The sequence below is a fragment of the Hoplias malabaricus genome, chromosome 4, assembly GCF_029633855.1.
Source record: "Hoplias malabaricus isolate fHopMal1 chromosome 4, fHopMal1.hap1, whole genome shotgun sequence".
Classification (NCBI taxonomy): Eukaryota; Metazoa; Chordata; class Actinopteri; order Characiformes; family Erythrinidae; genus Hoplias; species Hoplias malabaricus.
Window position 1 is genome coordinate 38,988,785 of NC_089803.1, and position 23,615 is coordinate 39,012,399.

Consider the following 23,615-nt stretch of genomic DNA (forward strand, 5'->3'; position numbering starts at 1 on the left):
TGTGTAAAATAGCACGCCTCACCCATTGGGTTTAATTTAAACTTTCTTTCTTTTTATTTGTTTGTTTGTTTGTGAAGGTTTGTTGTATGGAGGCAGTGACTTGTGCTTTTTGTGTGTAAGATAAAATTGCGGGCTTTTATTTATTTATTTATTTATTTAATATAGATCTTTGTCTACATAGCAATATTAGACATAAAATTGTAGTTATTTTATCACATATTTGAAACTGCCCCAGCTGCGTTTAATATTAAAGTCACCCAGAGAGAAAAGTGTGAATGCGTGGAGAGAGAGAGAGAGAGAGAGAGAGAGAGAGAGAGAGAGAGAGAGAGAGAGAGAGAGATAGATCTCCATTATGGAACGGCGAGTGAGCGGCTCGCTATAAAATTTTAATGATGTTTACCTGCTCTATGTCTAGGTGAAGTGCCCCTTCACACAACCCTTACTCGTATACGTGCCCTGTATGAGGGAACTATGATGTCTAGCTCTAAACAGCGAGTGAAATCCAGTATAGAATTGTGCACATTTTGCTGAATCTCTTTTTGCTTATATCATTTTCTGCATTTTAATGCAGGGATCAGTATCGTAGCCCCTGCTGAGTTTAATGGGGAAGGAGTAGGGATCCTTACAGAGATTTAATAAACAGGCCTGTGTGGTATTTCCTCAGTTCTTCCACTAGACGGCGACACAGAGTTAGCTTTAATCCGTCCTCTTGTCTGATATCGGGGAGCTGAAATATCCCACAAAAACTTTCCTGCACTCATTGTCCGTGCCTCACGTCATGGAAAGACTTGGGTTGCTTGGTCGCTGAACGTAAAGAGATATAGTGGCTTAGGAGAAGAGACCGGGGCCTTTAACTAAAAAATTGCAGTATCAGGAGTGAGAAGAGGATTTTCCGCTGAAGAAGAGCTGTTTTTTGTGTTGTAAAAATGGAGCGGGCTGGTGGCGGAGCGAGAGGATCCCGGGATTCCTTCACCATGTCTGCCTTTGTGCTGCAAAGATAATGTTTTGATATTAAAGTGGGTATGTTTGTGAGTGAGTGCGTGAGGGTGCCTGTGTGTTTGGGAGGCGCAGACCTTTATATTTTCCTTCCTTCTGTTCCTCTGGGGAGAGCAGTAAACATTACCACGGGATTACCACAGCAGTGGAGTGTGTTTCGTGAATTAGCCGGCGTTTAAAGAACCGAGCACAGGATTTGTTTTCCTCTGCTGGATTTCGTCGGCCTTTGGATTTTAAAGTTTCTCTCGTAGACTCTTTTTTTTCCTGACTGGATGCTGGATCTGCTGGGTATCATAACTGAGACTCCTCACACTCCCAAGGGCTGTTACAAATGAAGAATTAAAGATGCAGCATTCAGAACAGCATTTGGATAAATGTTGTGTAAACCTACATTCTGTATTCATTAAAAATAGTTTACAGACTGATATATAAATACAGTCTGTTTTTCGTTTTGTAACACTGTAAGAGGCTGCTTTGCTCTGGCCATTGTGTGGTACGTTTGATTTTTTTATTATATATTTGTTAAATTTCGGCAGAAGACTGAACACTACCGTTGTCAATGTTCAACAGTATGGAAGGAGACACTTTTACAGTCTGTAATCAAGTGAAGCCTTGACTTCTGCTTTCTGTTTACTTTTTGTTTAGAGTGGTTGTGTAACTTTTTCTGAGATGAGCTGAATCACTAAAGAGACTGAAAAATTGATCTTGTGCCACATTTGTGAAACACTTTCTTATCCTGCTTGCTGGTTATGGAAGAAGTCAAAATGTCACTGAAAGCTAAAGCACTTTACACTTTCCAAAGTGAGAACAAGGAAGAGATCAGCATCCAGGAGAATGAGGAGCTGGTGATTTTTGATGAGAACTCAGTGGACGGCTGGCTGCGAGGTGAAAACAGTCGTGGGGAGAGAGGCCTTTTCCCAGCTTCTTATGTGGAGATCATTCGGCCTCGCTCTAACTCCAACCTGACTGACTGCTCCCTCAGCCCTGCCGGCTCACCTGGAAAAGACTCGCCTTACTTTCCCCACTCCACCTGCTACGACGACGATGACGATGACTGGGACGACTGGGATGACAGCTCAACGGTGGTGGAGGATGAAGACCCTCGCAGAGCGGTGGGTGCGAATGGTCACGCTCACCAGAGTCCATACACCAACCCCAATGTGCATTATCGCGCTAAGCCGCACATGGAGCGACAGGACAGCATCTCCAGCTCCAGGAAAGGCAGCATGGTGGGCCGGAACCTCAACCGCTTTTCCAGTTTTGTGCGCTCAGGGGTGGAGGCGTTTGTCCTCGGAGATGTGCCGATGATGGCCAAGATAGCAGAGTCCTACAGCATCGAAATGGGCCCTCGGGGTCCTCAGTGGAAGGAGAATCCTCAACCTTTCTGCTGCTCCATCGAGGACCCCACCAAACAGACCAAGTTCAAAGGCATTAAGACCTATATATCCTACAGGGTCACTCCCAGCCACACTGGCAGGCCTGTGTACCGCCGCTACAAGCATTTTGATTGGCTGTACAACCGCCTGCTGCACAAGTTTACCGTCATATCCGTGCCTCACTTGCCCGAGAAGCAGGCCACCGGGCGCTTTGAGGAAGACTTCATTGAGAAAAGGAAGAGGCGGCTCATCCTGTGGATGGATCACATGACTAGTCACCCTGTCTTGTCTCAGTATGAGGGCTTTGAGCATTTCCTCATGTGTGGAGATGACAAACAGTGGAAGCTGGGCAAGCGGAGAGCAGAGAAGGATGAGATGGTAGGAGCCCACTTCATGCTCACCATGCACATCCCCAACGAGCATCAGGACCTGCAGGATGTAGAGGAGCGCATCGACTCTTTCAAGGCCTTCGCCAAGAAAATGGACGATAGCGTGATGCAGCTCACACACGTGGCCTCTGAACTCGTCCGCAAGCACCTCGGAGGCTTTCGGAAGGAGTTCCAGAGACTAGGGAACGCTTTCCAGTCCATCAGCCAAGCATTCATGCTGGATCCTCCAAACAGCTCGGATGCACTGAACAATGCCATCTCGCACACTGGACGCACATATGAGAACATTGGGGAGATGTTTGCGGAGCAGCCTAAATATGACCTGTTCCACATGCTGGACAAACTTTCGCTGTACCAGGGATTGCTGTCCAACTTTCCAGATATCATTCATTTACAAAAAGGTAATGTGAAATGCAATCACAGTTATTTTTTTTCTATAATATCATAATTTTACACAAGTAGCACCTTAAAGTTCAAGACGCCATCTTAATAGAGCAAATTTAAGAAAAGGGTGGCGCAGCAGATAGTGTCGCAGTCACACAGTTCCAGGGACCTGGAGGTTGTGGGTTCTAGTCCCACTCCGGCTGACTGTCTGTGAGGAGTTGGTGTGTTCTCCCTGTGTTTCCTCTGGGTGCTCCTGTTTCCTCCCACAGTCCAAAAAACACACATTGGTTGGTGGATTGGCAACTCAAAAAGTGTCCGTAGGTGTGAATGTGTGAGTGTGTGTGTTGCCCTGTCAAGGACTGGTGCCCCCTCCAGCGTGTATTCCTGCCTTGCGCCCAGTGATTCCAGGTAGGCTCTGGACCCACCGCGACACCGAACTGTACTTCATCACAACATCACAAACTTAATGAGGCTGAAGTGCTGGTAATTAGGTTACTTATATTTCAGCATTCTAGTGAATTTAGCATTGTGGTTCTTTTGAGAAAAATATCTCAGTGTGCTGGAAAACATCTTAACATGTGCAATTTAAATTGTGTGAACTTGAAAAAGTAAAAAAAAAAAAAAATCAGCCAAGAAAGATGTCAGTGGAAATGGAATTTCATGGTGAAGAGGCAGTGTGATGAAGAATTTCACAGCTTATGCCTCTGAGCAAAGTGTGATGATAACAGCAAAGGGAGATCAGAAATTAAACATCTTAAGTGTTTTCATTAGTGTCTAAAAACCCTTTGCACATCTTTGAAGCAATGGAAAAGAAATGTTGATTTGGTGTCATCTTACCCCTATCTGTATCATCTCATTAAAATGTAAGAGGTTTTAGTGTTCTGGACTTTTGTAGAATGATGTCAGTGCATTAATCTTTGTCTCTCACTCAACAGCTGTTTCCCTTTTTATAAAATGCAGTTAAAACAGGGCACTGCAGTTTCCAGCTTGCTGAGTTCATGCTTGCACAGCAAATTTTTTACAAGTAACTGTTATGTCTTATGAGCAGTATGAGCCAGTAATCACTAAGGGACTGCAGGGCCACATTCACAAAGGGAACGTGTTGTTATTTTATTTCATTGCATTTTATTGTGAAAGAGCTGCTCTCTTTTCCATCCAGTTTTTAAATACTTGTAGTGCTGCCAAACTCCAGCTGTCACTATGTAAGGTTTTAAACTTAACCACGTCTGTTTGTATATATTTATATAATAATATTATTATGACTGCTTCAGTTATAGTTTCAAAGATAGTCTTTTGTGTCACTGAAAGGAATCCATTCAGACATGAATTATTTTAACAGCTTTTGTGTAGGAGCTCCAGATTATTGAGTGAGTTGTTAGGTTGGTGTGTTTGACTTAGGCAGGACCATCCTCTCATAAGCGGTGTAAGGTCTCAGATGCATCACAAGATGGATATTATGGTTTATGTTAAGCATTGGCTGTTGATCATCCTTTCAGGAGGGAATTGTGATGATATCAGAATAGTATTGGTATTGTAGGGTGGAAAATTTAATTGAATATCTTCTAATATTCTATTTTTAGATTATTTGATTAATTATTAATATTTTTAAAATTAAGGTGTTCTCGTGTCCACATGAGTTTCTTCCCACAGTCCAAAAACACACGTTGGTAGGTTGATTCGTGACTCAAAAGTGACAGTGTGTGTGAGTGTGTGTTGCCCTGTGAAGGACTGGCGCCCCCTCCAGGGTGTAATCCCACCAGGTAGGCTTTGGACCCACCGTGACCCTGAATTGGATAAGTGGTTACAGATAATGGATGGATGGAAGGTCTAAGCTATGCCTTTGTTAAGGTTTAACGAAACAGAAAGTTCTTTGCTTTTTCCATATTTAAATATTTTTAAAAGGTTCTAAATGAGTGAGTGATAAGATGATTTCCATTGTAGAGAAATATCATATAAGCAGGTACAGTGAAATGGTCCATTGAGTGTTCATGGTTCTGTTTAAAAAAAACACCAAAAAACAAAACAAAACAAAAAAACAACACCTTGAAGAACAGTTTATTATGGTGGATTTTTGGTCACCATCTTGGTTCAGCACCGGTAGATCAGTCTATAATTCCCAAATGTTTGATTCCTTAAATCGGATAAGGACAACACTGCTCGTGAAGGGTCAGAGTCTGTAAGAGTTTGTTGAAGTTCTTAACTGCTCAGATTAATTAATTTTGTTAACTCTCTTTATGAGATGCATTTGAAACATTTCACAATGATGGGAAAGGAGAACAAGGAAATTCTCACCCATCCAATTCTGGACGGTGCCAGCCTGAGTAAAATTTAATGGCAAGAATTGTATGAGGTTACCAGCCTATAATAACCCCATTGTAGCAAGTACAATACAGAGGTTTGTGTATTAGGGCACAGGCGCCAAAAAAGTGGGCAATAATAATCGTGGTGCATATTAATGTCTTTTATTAGTTGCCTTGAAATCCTGCTCCAGAGAACAGTGTGTTTGAATCATGTTGTATCTTTGTTTACAGTCATGTTATTGTGCGGTGCTCACTGAAAAGGCCACTCTAGTTGTTCTGCTCTTCTTGTAGTAAATGAGCTATTGGAATCTCAGAGTAAAGCCCTGAGGGTATGGCGGGGCCACATATGGAATTGATGTAAGAAGGGCAGGGGAAGAATGGGAGGACCACAAAATATAAAACAGTCCGTGTCCGTGTCACTTTCTGACTGCGGCTGTATCACAGAGATGCTTGTTTGTTGGATTAGGGCTTGGTTGGTTGGGTTGGTTGTTGAGTGGAATGAAAACATTGCACTACTGATACAGTTGATTTTGTGTTTTGGTACAATGGTTCATGACTCTTAAGGAATGTGGGTGTTATCATATCGAGAAAACGATATAATAAGTGTTGCCCACCCTGAAACAAGCTTTCAAAATGCTGTTTTTCAGGCTGTCATATGGGTCGGTGTTTGTGTGCTGTGAAATGAGTATCTTAGGATGATTGGAAACACACCTGCTTGCATTTGGTTTCCATGAAAGCCAGGGTGGGAGACAATAGAGTGGACCTGTGTAGCGTCTCTGGTGTCAGTCTCCTGCTGATGTTGAAATATTTTGGGCAATAGAAATATGACCAGCTATTTCCCTTACCCCTGTACACTGTGAGCATGCAGGGAACGATCAAAGCTAGCTAATCAACAGAGGAAAAATAACAATTGTACAAGGGGGAAAGAAAAACAGTCGCTTGCTGGAGTTCGCCTACCCGAGCATGTCCACAGTTATGAACTCTGTTCTGGAGATCAGGAAACTTGTCCTGAAGCTTTGGGTCACCCTGCTGCCAGTGGGGCTGAACGAAAGGTTTCTAGAACTTGCAGGAGCATACCTTAATGTAAACAGTGACAGACTTATTTTACTACTCATTCATATTTCAGGGTTCTCTCATGTTTGTGGATAGTTTGTTGTTATATCATCTTAAAAAAACATGATTAAGTAGTTTCTGGCATGTTTTTTTCTAGATAACTGTATGTCGTACTGTGTTCAAAACCACAAAAGCATGTCTAATTACAATTAGCACAGTTTGAGGCAAGCTTGGAGTAATGGAGTTAGGAATGTTGTTTTGGAGCTGTATGTATTAAGGTATGTTAATTGCTGCAGAAAAAAACATACTGTTACTTTTTAGCTATACTGGCTTCCTAGCTCCTGTTGAAAACTTTATTGGATGGTTTACGTTTAGGGTATGCATAAAAAAGATGGAATTATTAAAGTTTCTTGTTTAAAGGTAATTGTTTTTATAGGAACAGGAATTATTTGTCTATTTAGAACCGTAAGTACTATATAGAACCATTTGTATGGTCCAGTCATTCTTTGCATTATGAAATGGTGTTCCAGTTGATGGAGAACATGTTGTGGTTGTGTATAGCACCAAAATAGGTTCTTCTATTGTTACAAGCTGGTGCAATATCGAAAAAAATATATATTTAAAAACATATGCAACATTTGATAAAACCATTCACCATGCAAAGAATTTGTTTAACATGCAAACATTTCTATGTGGAGCTCATGTTTCTAAATAAAACTTTGTCATTAATCAAGAACTTTTGAAGAACTTTCTTATTTATTGAAAATTATTACAATTATATTTGATTTTTTTTTTCTTTAAAATGCAGCTAGACGTGTTTAACAATCCCTGGCTAGTTTTACCCCTACTGCCTAATGCCAACTATTATTTTGGACCTATTTTTTCTAATTGAAAAGGTTTGGTTTTGATGAAATACTTTTCCGGTATTATAAAGCATTTTTTCAACAGAGCAACAAGTGTTAAAGATTTTGTTGCGTGACATGGCCAGCAAACAGTCTGGATCTCAGTCAGAGTGAAAATTTATGGTGGAAATTTATAAAATTACTCCATGACAAATCTCCATCTGCAAAGCTTATTTATCAGCTCTATCGATATTGTTTATCATTAGTAAAGTCTATGCCTTAGAATTTAGGCCTGAAGAGGAGCAACTAAAAACAAATATCTGTCTTGGACTAATTGCCATTAATTATAATAATTTAATGTAATTTAATTTGTTTGACTTATGTTTCACAAAGGCGTAATGTTCAGCTACTAGAAAGTCTGTCATGTGATTTATTTGTTATAAAAAAGTTAGGGTAAACATCTCTTCAGCAAGACTCCTGGTTGAATTCGTTGTAACATCAAAATACAAGTAACAACAGCTTTCCTGCCAACCTCACACCAAAGGATCGAGATGACTGGAGCACACTGCAAGATTTTATTCTACCTTTGGATATTGGTCCGCAGCAGTGAAATTCCTTGAAAGATCATTTGGTGTAAGGCTGTTATTGTCACAATGTGTAATAGTGTTTCTTAAAGGTACAGTAAATTCTCTTCTCCAGAAGTACAGATGAATATCTGTAAGCTTTTGTGAGGGTACCACCACAGTGATGTTTTTTTTCTGAGAGCGTACTGAGGAATCCAGTTGCAGTCTTGTAAGTGATTGTCCTGCAAGATTCTCAGTCTTTGCAGATCATAGTTTGTGATTAAAAACTTTTCAGATGTGAAAGGCTGTCAGAGCCATTCATAATATAGAGCAATATGCTCATTTCTGACCATGCTTTTCAACCTTTAATGTTCTCTCCTTTGTGTAAAATAACTCCAGATACCCATGAGTCCTGTCCCATGAGAGATAGATAGAGAGATTTTACAGGCTTCGTAAACACATTAGACCGGTTTCCAGCAAAGAGTGGAGAGCTAGCAAATTGTGAGGAAACATTATCTGAATCAGAGCCTTTTCAGAGTCTTCTAATATATGGTTAGCATTGCCCATACAGGGAGGAGTTGGAAAGTAGTTATTCATTGAATCAGGCGTGCAAGGTGAGACAATACAAACTGTAGTCATAGTGTATGGCCACCAAATGCAGGATTGGAAACCCCTGCCCTATATAATAGTATGTAACAATTTGAAATATTTAGTAGTATATTGCCTTGCCAAAGATTTGATTATACATACACTATGTCACAGGATCACCTAGGAAGACAATCACAAGACAACCCTGAAAACTTTGCAGCTATCAGGAGGACAACTCAGTCTGTGATTGTGGATGATAACAGACGTATACGCAGGTATTCAGACTCAGATTAGCTTGGTGTGGCGTGCCAATGGCAGAGGCCAACAGCACTTTGACTCCCGGTCCCACGCGTTCACTGAGCAAATGTGATTTACTATGGCTTCCTGGCATGAAGCATGAAAGAGCCAATGCTTTGATGTGGACCAGACGTGCGCACACGCGCGCACACACACACACACACACACACACACACACACACACACACACACACAGACGCAGACTGGCTAGTCTTACCAGAGTTTAGGAGGACCCTGTTTCATTTAGGGGAAAGGGGAAATGCTGCAATGTGCCAAGGGAGGGGACAGGACCTAGAGCCTGCCAAATGACCTTTCCATCTGCACAGCTCCAATGGGAAAGTATGTAAGACAGCAATGAAAAGTGAGACAGCGCTTTGTTTTCATTTTACACCCACAGAATAAATAACTTAGCAGTGTTCTGACACATGCTGAGAAACCTGAAAAGCATATGCCTGTGTCATAGCTTGAGCTAATCAGCACGTATTATTGAGTAAGTCATGATGGGATCATGGTGCACCCAGCCCAAAGGCATCCTGTCCCAACATGCAGTCTTAATCGGCTGCGAAATTTCTACATGATGCTATACAACATGCAACGTGTATAGAATCTCTGCGGCACAGAAGTAGTCTAGCGTTAGAGAATGCTTCTTTTACTTGAGCCCAACTAAAAAGGGAGAAGGCTGTGTCCCATGGCTGTGTCACTTAACCTCTTCTCCATCTGGCCCAACCTTTCTGCTTAAAACCACTGTTAATGTTGTACTGGAGTTGTGTGGAATTGTGGTGCAACAGGTAGTGTCGTTGTCTCACAGCTTCATGGACCTGGGGTTGTGGGTATGAGCCCTACCTCAGGTGACTGTCTATGAAAAGTTTGTTGTGTTCTCCCATTGTCTATGTAGGATTCCACCAGGTGCTCTGGTTTCCTTCCACAATGCAAAAAACATATTGGTAGGTGCACACCTATAGACTAGTGCCCCGTGCAGAGTGTTTCTGCCTTGCGCCTAGAGATTCGGGGTAGGCTCAGAACCCATCGCAACCTTGAACTGGATAAAGTTGTGGCAGATAATAAATGAATGTTCTGGAGTTTCCAGTCCAATATTACAGCAATTAGCATTGTACTAAACAATAATACTTGCATAATCACACACTTGCCAGGACTGGCTATATTAATAACAGATATTAGCTAAAATAAAAATTTATCTTTGTTGTAAAAAATAAATAAATATATAAAAGTGCTTGGATTTAAATCTTTTTTGCATTGACTTTTCTGAAAGTTTAGAATTTTTTTTTTCCTTCTCCTGTAAAGTTACTATTTTGGAGATACGTTTTTTTTCATTGAACAGCAACAATGTGTATCTTGAAGATGGCAGAACTTAAAAACTACAACCTTTATTTCTTAGCTGGTGAATGCTGTAATAAGGAATTGCTTCGTGTACTATCTGTAGTTTGTTTGTATTGTTTAGCTTCAGTGGCTAGACTAGCACACAACTGGTGTTTTTCCACTGCATGGTACCTACTCTACTCAGCTCCGCTCACTTTTACCCGGTACCTGTTTTGTTTTCTACTACAATGGCTTCCTCCTGAAATGAAGGCAAGGATGTTGAAAAAAACCCATCACTAACAGGGACAGCTGAGATTTTACTAATGGCTAATTTGTGCTGGATGTCTGCATTTCATTTTGTTCTGTAGAGTGGTAGGTCTCTCTGGGTGGTCAAAGCTTTGCAAGATTTACACATAACATTTAGTCCATACTTTGCTCACATGGAACCAAGAGTGACTAAGCAGGGGCCAAATTTGCCTAATGGAAAAACAAGAAAGTAGAGCAGGGTCGAGCAATGAAGGTACATAGTTGTACAATTAATTTTTATAATGTGTGCTTGGTATTGTATTAAGAGCGCGTATTAAGAGATGGAAACAAAACTGCATAACATTATAAATAATATGAAGGGCAAAGGTATGCCACAAATAGAGTTACTTTTGTGGGTTTTTTGACCACTGACCTACTGTTATCTATAAAAAATTTACAAAATGACATTTATATAGGTAAAGTAAGCTGATTTGATTCCCTGATGTTGTGAATTGAAATCCTGTGTGAGGAATGCTTCATGATGTTAAAAGTAAACCATAGGTGTGAATTGACTTGTAGAACTGGAGGCTTAAAGTGAAGTGTAATTTGTCTGGCCGTGCTTTAAATAACAGATGTAAGCCTGAGTCTGACTCAAGGCAGGAAGAATCTGTGTAAAGCTTCACTATGTGGAAGTAATACTCAACAGGTAGAGAACAGCTGTGCTCTATAATCAGGCCTGTTGCTCCACAGAAAGAGAGAAAGAGAGGCTAGCTGGCTCTAATTGCAGAGTTACAATGCAATTTTTTTTATGTCTCAGATCATGTTGCTTGGTGTATTGCAAATAAAATTCCTGCATGCATTTGTGCAACCTTTTGTGATATCAGCGTCGTCAAGGGTATTATGATAATCATACACCAACAATGTACTGCTTAGGCCTTACTCTAATTGTGTTTTACACTTGCTGAATCTTTAGTTTGCATGTCGGTATTTGCTTGCAGATAAATCCAAGTAAAGGGATTGACTGTTTTTCCAGCTCACACCAAAGAGTTTGACATTCCTCGCAGAGTTTCTACAGTGCACTGCAGGGCTGTTAGAGACATTAAAACACTGCTGACTATTTATTGTCTCTTGCTACTGCTTCCCGCTTTTGCTCTAATGCACAGCATGCAGCAAGAATGTTTAGGCTCTGCTACGTTTTATATGACATTATACACAAGTACATGAAATTTTGCTTTCTTTTCTTTTGTCTTTTTCTCTCACTCATGCTCCATTCAATTCTTTTTTTTTTTAATTCTCTCTCCCTCTCTCAGTGGATGAATGTGTTTTAAAGCACTTGCTCTATTCTCACTGCACTCTATGACCCTGGTGCTAATCGCAAGTGATGGGTCATTTACTGTGGCAGGCATGTTAATCAATCAAAGCCTTGCAAAGTAGAGCAGGCACATCAAGCTACATTTAGGTCATATCTGTGATCCGTATGCAGCTTGACAAGCCTTATTTCACCCTGGAGCATCAGTGTCCTAATATTTCACTGAACCATCATTCAGATCCAAGAAAAGCCTGACTGTTTAGGAGTAAATAGCATTTAAATTTGATATGGTTTGCACTGTCAGAGAAAAAGAGAAATTGAGAGATTTTTGTCAGCACTGTGACTTCTGATTTAGAATTTCAGCAGTGCCTGTGGTTTTCATGGTCTATCTGGAGCTGTTGTGGAGCCTTTAAAATTTTAACTGATTGTGGACACTCCCTCAGATCGGTCCATAACTACAGCTGTGTGACCTTCTTTGCCAGTTGTATTTTTTTACTCTGGGGAGGAAAAAAATGTGCTCTGCCACAGATCTATTCCTGTTCCTCCTACAGCAAATAGGAAGCATATATCGGACACGCACTGATCACAGACACTATCTACTTAACTGTTTCCACGCTTCCTGTCTCGTCCCCTGGTATGATTTAGGAGCCTTGCTCACTGGAAGAATTTTATTTACAAGAGCTTTTATTACTGTTTTTTTTTCTTCAATGTTTTATTTAAAGCCTTGATTTAAAATAAGAGTAAAATTTGCATTCCCTTTATTGCCAGACCTTAGATATGCCCCCCCCAGCACTTCTGTAACTATTTGATTAAGACTATCTATTGTTTTGCTGTTGGACTTATTTATCTCCACCCCATTAGGCATAAGCTTTATTGCCATACCGTAGGTTTAAGGTCAGTTTCCCTGACAGGAATTAAGCCTAGACCTTGGTATTGTTAAGACTTGCCTTTGAAATGGAAATGTAGTGCAGGACTACTCTTAATCCTTTCTGGGACACTGGCCCTTAGACTTTTTAACCTTCCAGATATCAAATTGATCCTTTTTCAACACAGTTGGATGACGATTTCAGAGATTTTATTGCACTTAATTTGCACCATGTGGTCAAACTTGCATGCAGCTAAACATACTTTTACACAGTTAAAAATTATGATTTAAAAAGCAGTCGCCAATGAAAAGCCTCATGAAAAATTGCTTAGCTATATTTAATTTTATTAGTAGAAAACAGTATGTTTCACATTATAATTTCTGTTTTTCCCTTGTAGTATCCATCTCAGAAGAACTGGAAAGTGAAAGGCATAGCCATTTACACATTGTAATTAGTTTAGAATGTGTATCCAGTGACAGTTTACAATTATGTTTCTAAGGGTGCCTTGCATATATGTATACTAAGTTAGTCTCCTGTTGCATGGACAGCTAATGCAGCTTTTGTAAATGAAAACAAACACGAGAGGGGACAAAAGAATAAAGGTAGGACGCTGATTTTGTCTTTGTTGTGATAACACTGTTGATTTAGGTGGTTGTTTAATGCTCTCAGGAATGCATTGGTATTCATTTGTACTCGAGTGAATGGTTTCAGATTGAGTCTCTGAGATGCATTGGACTCCTTTCACATTTGTATTTAGTAAACTCCATTTAAGATTAGATAATCCAAAACTGTGCTACTGCCAGATGTAAGCAGGGTCACATTCTGCTTCATTAAATCATTTTTATGAGACAAGTATTGATTTAGATATATAAATCATAATGTGCCAGGCAGAACAAATGCTGACACGAGCAGAGGTTTAAAGGTAGTATAGTAACATTACTCGGTTAGATACTAAGCTAGTTAAGGTAACTGCTTATTGTCAGAATTATTCAGGAAATCATTTACTTAAAAGTACTAATGTGTTTGATTTAATCACATCGTACAATTTTGTGCTGAGTAGCGGTTTCATGAACCCATTTCTCAAATGTTAAATCATGGTTTCTGTTGTGACTGAGTTTCAGATAAATTTCAGGTGTATTACAGAAAGCTTTTCATCGTGCAGCACTAGTGTATTTAGTTTCATATAGGATTAAACTTCAAAATTTCAAAAATCCAACCTTACTGTGGTCTGCAAAGTAAGGTTCGACAGGTGTTAGTCTACAGTCACGCTGTTCTTCAAAGAGGTATGAAAGAGAATTCTTTAAGCTGCATGAGATGGCAGAAAGATCTGTGGAATGTTAAGCTCAGAGAACCATAATGAAACCAGCGTGCCCTGAACTGTACAAGTGGAGGAACTGCTCTCTCTGTGCTGTGACTAGTTTAGGCTAGTTCTTCAGTTATCGGTGAACTTTGCATTACCCTACAGATAAGCATTTGATCCAGAATGTACTGTAGTTACTGATCTCCTTCAGTACTCTTCTTAGCACTGCTTAAAGCATGTTTAGCATCTTGTGCCCCTGGAGTCAGACTTGTATACTCTTTGTAACCTGTTTTCTATTAATGTTTAATAGAACCGCCATCTTGTTTGAAGTTTGCCAGACTAAGCCCTGCACATTTTCTGAGTATTTTTAATTGTTTAGAACTATGATTATTGATTGTATTAATCAGATTGTAACAGAGATGAGTGTAGGGCTATGGGATTTTAAACTGCTTTATTTATTTACCAACAGTGTATGTTGTGATATGACATAATAATACAGGAATTTTCACCAGATGACGTGAACATTTAATTAATTAATTAATTGTCTGTAACCTCTTAACCAGTTCAGGGTCACTGTAGGTCCAGAGCCTACTTAGAATCACTGGGCGCAAGTTGGGAATACACCCTTGCGGGAAAGCCAGTCCTTCGCAGGGCAACACTCACTCACACCTATGGACATTTTTGAGTCGACAATCCACCGACCAATGTGTTTTTTTTTTGTTTTTTTTAAACTGTGGGAGGAAACCGGAACACCCGAAGGAAACCCACGCGGACACGGGGAGAACACACCAGTCACCCGGAGCGGGACTTGAACCCACAACCTCCAGGTCACTGGAGCTCTGTGACTGCGACACTACCTGCTGCACCACCGTGCCACCCATGACTTGAACAGCTCTATTTAAAGCTAATTAATTATTATAATATTATTGGGTTCATATTGTACGGGAGCCTGTATGCATTATAAATAAAAGCTGAAAATCTGTCAGCTGATCAAAAATAATTATGATCAAGACTGTTTGCTGTGCATGCGATCCTGCATGTCACTAAACACCAACAATCCCTGGATATGTAATATTAGTCAGGGAGAATTAGTTTTCTTTTGGTTTCAATCAGCAAAATAGCTGTAGTACAATGTTTGATTTAACATGACATTGCATATCCTGCAAAGTTACTATGGCGCATGTGCTGATCATGTTGGTGCTGAAGCAGTATGTTGTGCATTGCTACAAATGTGCTTTAAATAGACACTACAGCCAAAATGACAAATGTAACTGTCCTTTCATCAGTTAATCGGCTAATGATCTGAAAACTTAGTTGAAGTAATTTTACCTTAAAGGGGACTCATTTTACATCTTTTCCACAAGTTAAAACAGTTCTCTGGGGTCTTAATGTGCTAGAGTGAAACAACACAGCACCATCCTCCCCATGTCTAAACAGCCCTGTTCAGAATGACCGGCTTTACGAGCAGTAGTGCTGTTTTATTTTATTTTTTTAGTTACCTTCACTTGGTTCTATATTTTGTATTTGTTTTGCTCAGTTTAACCTTGTCTTTGTGTTCTCACATAAATGTGTATCTAGTGCTGTAATTGGACATACTCAGCACACTATGTAGGATGCAGCACAAAATCAGAATGACTCATTTTGTCCCATGTTTTTCTGAGTGTGCACACCTGTACCAGGAAAGATTCCTGAGCCTTTTATCTAATGTAAACTGAGGAATAACAGTAACCCCAGGTTATATTAATCCCATCTAAATTGACAGGTGAGGGCAATTTCCATTATATCCCAAAGAAAAATAAAATGGTTTATTGCAGGCTTTCTTGAGAATGAAGGAACTGAGAAGGAGTTTAGTGATGTAATATATGGTTCAAGTATGTTATGAATATATGTCCTGCTCATTAAGTTAACAATAAATGGTTTATAATCTAGTAAGCCATCTTTTCACCCATTATCAGGACCATTTGAAAGACTGGAATAGAGAAAACAGTGTGAGGGCTCTTTTAAGAACACACTCTCTGCTGTGTGTGATCCACACTGTGACTGCAATGCATGAATCGAGTAGCCATTCCCATCCCTTATGCTGTGAATCCACTGTAAATATTCCTGAAGTCCTTTGGTAAAATAACATTACAGCACCCCACCTAAAATTAATCCTGTTCAAATAGAGCTATAAGCAGCCCACAAACTACTGAATGAGTTTTTTTTTTATTTCACAGTGTTGGTAGGAGCTCCAAATCCCCAAATAAGAAAATGTGATTTATTTTTATAATGTGTCCCCTATAATTTCCAGGCATGTTACATTCTAGGATGTTTAATTCAAGAACTTTTTATTCAGTAACTATACACTGCAGTTCAGACTGGTTGTATTCATTTTCTTTCTGTAATTTATAAATGAAAGTCTTTTGAATGAAAGCAAGGAACCTAAGACTATTTACCTTTACATTTTTGTGCTAAATGAAGGTGGAATCACTTTCCGTTTTGATTTATTTTTACATCCCTGTTAAGCGCTAATCTAATGCTAACATGATTGCATTTATTAGCCTATGGAGGAGATGCTAGGCTAACAGGCAGTACTAGCTGAAAACACAAGGATTACCAGTGATTTCTTGACATATGTGCATGATTCTCATATATTGTGAAAAAAGTATTTATGAGTGAAAACTTTACTGCAGCATGATGTTAAGTTGAACAATGTTGCATAACAGTAAAAATAGCATATTAAATGACTAAATGACGCAGAATCACTTTTTGTTTTTGCTTTGACCTATAAAGGTTAAAGCTGGAGATTTAAATCAGGGATGGATTCTGCCCAACTAGCCATACAAACTTGATTATAGACTTACGAAGTTTGGTTTGTGGGCTTGCCTCTCATCTGTGTGTGCATTATGCTTTTTGCCAATTAGATTATGGAACAATAGGGTGCAACTGAGAATAACATTGTGACCTCGGCTATCAGAGAGGGAGAGCTGTGGGTGTGTATGTGTGCATAGGAGAGAGAGAGAAAGAGACTTGGAGAGCAGTGTTCTGTTGTGCTTGGCACTGAGGATTGTTTCATTGTCCTGTATTTCTTTAGCCCTGCTGCAACGTCAGTTGAGAGCTTGTACCATTTTTGCATCCACTCACACACTCACTCATATACACACACACACACACAGAGACAGTCTCGTCTCCATAGTTTGAGAAAACTTCCATTCATTTTGGGGAGATTAACCTGGACTGTAACAATACTACCCTAACTCTAACGCTATCCCTAATCACATATTTATCTTTAAATGTAATTATTTACATTATATCTACATGAGTTTTATCCTCATGAAGAGAACATATTCTCACAATGTGTTTATGTTCACCTAAATTGGTCCCCACACCAGTATGAATACAAAGCATGCGCACATAATTTCAGTATTTAACTTCCTGTTTCTGATTACAGAGGGAACAGGCTGCTATGTATAACACTACAGGAAGAAGAAGCATGGAATTAATTTCTCTCTCTATATCTCTATTTCTCTCTCACACTCATAGCAAAACGTAGTATTTTTTTGCAGTATGTGGAACTAACACTGTCTAACAAGCCAAACAAAGAGGTTTGATTTGATTTATTAACAGAAAAATAGCAGGCAAGATAAACCATATAAATAAATCAGTCCAGTTTCTTTAGACACTTCAAATCATCCTCTTTTCTGTTGTTTTTTTTACAATGTGCACTCTTTCTATCCCTCTTTCTCTTTCACTCTATCAGTCTTTGTAAGAACTGTAAAAACTGTATTATGTACAGTTTCTCTTTCTCTCATTCTCTTTCACTCTCACTTTGTCTCTGAGGGACAGTCATAAGATGAATTCATGAGTGCTGAGTATGTTTCCAGGCAAATGGACATTTATGTGGCCCTCTGACCCAAAGGCAGTTTTTCCAAAGTCCCAGCTCTGCCTTCCATTATCTGACAGAAGCATTGCCTAATGTCTAAACAAGTCCTGTGTGTCTGGTTAGACAAGCCACTGTACGACCATCCTGATTCAGTGTAGTTCTATTGATCTCATAAATCATACAGGCCAGGACAGTGTGTGCCATGCTACCCCTCCTTTGTGGCTTTTTTTTTTCTTTTTTTCTTTCTCTTGTAAAGCGTAGTAACACAATGTGTGCTAAACACAATGAATTGATTTAGGCCACACCTATACATGATGGCAGAGCCAAGAGCAGTTGCACTTAAACCACTCTTAGCCTATTCTGTATCAGTGGCAGATAGCTGTGCAGTGAGTTATTATTAGAGTGAGTACTGAAAACCAAATGAGTTGATCCTTATAATAATCTTCATTTAAAAAGATTGATGCATACGTTATCACAGTGGGAGTGCATTACTTAACCCTGAAAGGAACATTAAATAGACACATTGTGTTAAATAAACATCCACACAGATTAAACTATCTTCAATTTCAAAAGTGTGTAAATCATCTTTGCTTTTTTAATTGTTAATAGTACTGTGCTATGCAATTTGTCAATGTCCATATTTAAAATTTAAAAATTCAGCTATGTGGAGCCTTATCCATTGTAAAGTTACTCATATAAAAGGCACAAGTTGTATTCAGTGTCATTTGACGGCTATATCGAAACCATATTTTTTGATGTATCGATACTTAATTATGATTATATTCCACTGAATAATCATGTAATGGCATTACTCCAGGGGAAGGGAGCATTTTCCTGTTAGTTCTGCATTAGTGAGGGTGAAGGTTAAATAATTTTTTCATTCTTAATACCTGCTTGTGTTCCCTTATTTCGCACTCCTCTTCCTTGCTGTCTACCACAGCAAGGACAAGTAGAGTCCTGTTCTCAAAACACCACATATCATTTCTGAACAGGAAACCATCCAAACCCGGTTCAACTTCTTTGACCAAAGCTCTCAAAAGTATGGTATTATACTTGGGTGGTATCCCTCTTGTTATTTGGGTCCTCTTAAAGGTGCTTTTAGTTACGGAAAATATCTGTAGCATATTCCAGTACAACAATAATACTTTAAAGGTTATGAAAAAGTACAGTATCTAACATTTCACCTGGAAAACTGATTTTAATGATGCTTAATTTACAGAGTTTGACTTTATTATATCTTTGAGTGTACATTTACACTGACTGTACCCTTGGTCTATTTGTAAAAATCTTTTTACAATGCTGTGTGAGATATTAACCCTGCTCTGCTTAGACAAAGGCAGACAAGCCTTGAAATGACTCTTCTTTTTAAATTACTCGTCAGTTATAACTCATTAAAACAAGCAGTGACATTTCCTTCTGATAATCCACATTTAAGTTTGATCTGTGTTTGTTATCTGACAATGGGGATGTTTATGATGGTTGAAGTGTCATGAATAGATGTTATGTATACAGTTTTTGTTTAGTTTTTGTGAAAAGAGAAGCCATTCTTTTTATTTATGTGGTGGTGATGTTCCTCATTTTTCTTTTTTGACAATAACCCAAACAGGAAGATGCCAGAAGTGCAGTCTCAGATGTTTTGATACAGAATTAATAGCTTCTATATATTTATTGTTGCAGTCCAATTGAAATCATGTGTCTCCCAAAACAGTAACTCCATAGCAGAATGGAAAAAAAACTTCTTAACTTTCAGTGGATGACAATGTAAAAAGATGTTATTCCAAGTAATTTAATTACAGGGTATGAGTTTCTAAAAAAACTGTGAAACTTCTAACTGTTCTTTCTGCACTGCAGGTGCGTTTGCGAAGGTGAAGGAATCTCAGCGGATGAGTGATGAGGGGAAGATGGATCAAGAAGAGGCCGACGGGATTCGGAAGCGCTGCCGGACAGTGGGCTTTGCCCTGCAGGCTGAGATGAATCACTTCCACACCCGCAGAGAAGTGGACTTTAAAGAGATGATGCAGGCCTACCTCCGTCAGCAGATTGCCTTCTACCAACGTGTCGGTCAGCAGCTGGAAAGAACCCTGCACATGTATGACAACCTCTAGAAGATGAGCTGACCTTTGGAAAGGTTACTAGCCTACAGGAACGTAACACATGTGGAGGGCTTGACTTGCTTCTACACAAAGAGCCGCATGGATTCAGTTGTTTCTAAGTCATTGAGTCTGTGGATTTTACAGAGATGACTGGACTAGTTGTGGATTTGGAGATGGTCAGACTTTAGAGAAAATGAGGACCAAGCACTAGCTCATGCACTTAAAAATGTCACTTTCTTGGCTGCCTTTATTAGCCAACACACACAATTCCAGGGACTCGCACAGTTCACGTTGCCTTGATAAAAAAAAAATATCCACATATTTGTTTCTTGCATCTTATTTTGTTATACATTTTTCATTTAATTTAAGTATATTTGAGGAGTAAAGTAGGTCCTTGCATCATGATTTGTACTCTGTTACCAGTTGTGACCTCCCAGACTCAGGTTGAGTAGGTTTTTTTTTGAGCAAGGTCTTGAAGCAAGCCAGTCTCATCCCTGTTAGTGACGTTTTTATTCAGAAGGCTCTGCAGGTGCCAGAGCTGTATCTGAGTGTAAAGTGTGCTTTCTCTCAGACTGAACAAATCTAGAATTAGTTTAACTGAAGTCTGATGACTCTGACATTTGCTGTTCCTAAAAACTTACTTGCTAAATTTCTACATGTTTACTTTTATTATGTGGTTTTCTTCTCAGACAACAAAGTTGCATTTTGTTGACTTTCCTGTTTTTGGCTACTAGGTCCACCAGTTAAAATATGCCTTGGAAACATTCCAGCAACACCAGCCTTTCAGCTTCAGAGAGCACAACACCTTTAAATTTCCAAATAAATGTTCCACCAGGAGCAAATTTACAAATGCTGGCACTGATTTAGTCGGAAGGGTTAGATTTCAGTTGTTCTAGAGTACAACAACACAAAGGGACTCCATTTTCACTTTCTTATTTAGGAGGAGTTGAGACGACTGGCACTTTTACTGGTGAATTGTTAGTTAGAAAAATCTAGATTGTACTTTTAATTATTTTTAGGAAAATTTGTTTTACTTGGACTATAACGAAGTATGATGGGGGAGTGGTAGTGATAGTAGAGTGAATTGTTTTTAAGAAATGTGATGTTTACTACAGATGTAGTAAATACAACGCCTATTAAAATGATCAGTGTTTAGAGTAGGGATGAGGGTAGCTTTTGTAATACTTTTCTGTCTGTTTTTAGCATTCGCTTAATTATTTTGTTTTACCAGTTTGGCACAATTTCCGGTCATTAACACATTTCTATCTTGATACCAGACTGATTTTAAGGGCCACTGAACTTTCCCTTAGAACAGATTGTCTCAGTCGAACAGCTAACTGGACAACAACAGTGCATCAAGAGTGCTACTACTAAAATGTTAAAGATAACTACATGTACTGAGAAGTGGAGCCAGTACCAGGTGCTGTAGCCATGGTGCTTGGAGCTTTGTCCATAAAAATCATTGGTTTCCTCTTTAATGTCACAATATGAGTCCCTAAACTACTTTCTTAAAGAATGACAGCATGCTGTTCAACTGCTATGACCAAACTCTTAACTATGAATGTTAACCAGTGATATTCCATTACAGAAGTAGTGTTAGTGGTCAGAGAGTCTTGCTTGAAAACCTGTCCTGATACTGGTACTGTGATCCATGTCCTTTAATAATCATTTTTAGATCAGTTCATTAAAGGAATCATGCATTCATACAGTGTTCAGATTAACAGTGTCACAGAATTCCAGTTCCAGTAAGAAGTTCCAGCAGTTTGCTCACAGCTATTGGTTTGATTTGTGGAGGAATGACACATACAGTATTTGAGGGAAAGCAGTACAGTCCGTTGGGGGATTTCTTTACTGACAGTTTAGCCAGATAAACAAATCCCTCTGTAAACTGAAAGCTGTGGAGTGGAGTCAGGTCATGAGTCAGGGCTGAGTCTCTCCACTTGGCCAAAGCATGCATATTCCTAATACATCTGATTTACATGTGAGTTCTCTCCCTTTTAAAGCAAAAACATTTACATTCGCTGACAGACCAAAGTCTTTTTTTTTATTTGAATAAACAAACAATGTTTTTGTTGTAATAATTGTGGCAGTGTGTAGTAGGAAAGGCTAAAGACTGTTGGAGATGAATTGCCAGCAAGACTGATAACGGCCCATAGGACAGACTGCATAGGACTCTACTGGTTGGACTTGAAAGAAGAGACGAATGTACTTAAGCCATGTTAACTAAGAGCTCTGGGGGACCACAGGCCTCACACAGATGATTTGGACTCTAATGATGTGTGAGTTTCTTTTTTGGTGAAGTTTGTGATTACTTTTGTTTAGGAGAAACCTGGAAATACGAGCATTGTTTTCCACTGCAGTCATTTGCTGAAAGTCTTAATAAAGAGGTAATCTGAAATTGCAACCACTGTTTGTGTATTTTGTTCATGTTTGAAAATAAACCATGCTGCATAATAACTTCTGTCTGGAAGAAAACTGTTGCTAAAGCTTTGAAATCATATAGTACTGTAAAGTCAGAGACCACCCATTGAGCAAAGATAGACATTCATTGTCAGTAAAAGACAGGTCTATGACTTTTGTACAGCAACGTACCAACTAAATAAAGACTGAGACCGTTTCTGCTTTTTGGTATTTTCCTATGCAATTCTAACTGCTTCCAGAAATAGCTACTAGAAAATGACAGATTTTCATACGTTTCCTGATCTTCAACATTTTCGGCAGAGGGTGGGCTGAGGTGACAGCATATTTGGGACACTAAAAGAAGTCCTGCCCATAATTAGGCAGCAGCAGAATGCCTGCTAGATCTTGTTAAATTTCTCAGGTTGCATTTTAAGCATGTCTATTGGAGCGTACAAAAAACACTTATAACTGAAAGCTCCTTAAAAGGCTTTTAAAGGAGGGCCTTTCTGAATGAGAAGATGGAAATCAGTGTGAAAATGTGTAGAAAAAACTTTTAAGGAAAAACCCACATTTTTGTCATATGATTGAGCCTTTTGCTTTCATATTATTTCAGCCATTTACTGGCTAACAACGTGTGGTGACCATTTGCTTTAGCATGGAATTATTTACAAGTGTTGGCAGGGTGATGCTTAACAGATTTGATTTTATGAACTAATGCAAATACAATCCAACTGTGCAGTATGATATCAAAGAGGAAAGCTTTTTTGTAGACCACTGTTCTGTTCTATGTAGATACAAGAAAACATTATATTCCTATAGTGACAGTATGCAAGATGCATAAAAATAGAGGCCAGAACCTTGCAAACAGGAACTTTAATAAACTGCAGAGCACTTGAGCTGTGTTTGTGTTTTGTGGGAGGTATTTTTTTCACACCAGAAGAAAAACAGAGTCCAGATGGTCATATCCTCTCCCTACATGATTCCCCTAATCCCACTATCCCACAGTCCTCCACTGATCACTTTGGGAAAACCTGGCTGCACCAGAGATCTCCCATCATCTTATATACAGTGATCTCCAGTAACATTTCTATATACAGGCCTACTTTACACTTGTAAGGTATAGCCCATGATAAAATCATTGGATAATTATGCCTAAAAAACTATAGTCTTATTGCCACAGTTGTTTTACGTGAATTGCTCCTCACTATATGAAACTACTACATTGGCTGAAGGTTTTATAATTGATTTACCCATTAGAATCACTGTGATAGGCTATATGTTTAAAGGTTTATAAGCATAGATTATAATTAGTTATGTGAACCCACCCGTTCAGTTGTACATGCAATGTACATTGTGTTATTTCCAAAGAGTCATTAAAGGAATTTAATGAGATGTCCTGGAACATCAGCACAAAAAAGTCACTTATGGCAAGAA

General features: G+C 39.1%; 1 protein-coding gene across 1 annotated transcript; it reads left to right on the plus strand.

Moving 5' to 3' along the window:
• Window positions 1-627: 627 nt before the first annotated feature.
• Window positions 628-22,177, plus strand: snx33 (sorting nexin 33). The gene is made up of 2 exons (XM_066669118.1): window positions 628-3,162; window positions 19,540-22,177. The coding sequence occupies exons 1-2, from the start codon at window positions 1,746-1,748 to the stop codon at window positions 19,791-19,793; spliced, it is 1,671 nt and encodes a 556-aa protein (XP_066525215.1). The 5' UTR covers window positions 628-1,745; the 3' UTR covers window positions 19,794-22,177.
• The last annotated feature ends 1,438 nt before the right edge of the window (window positions 22,178-23,615 follow it).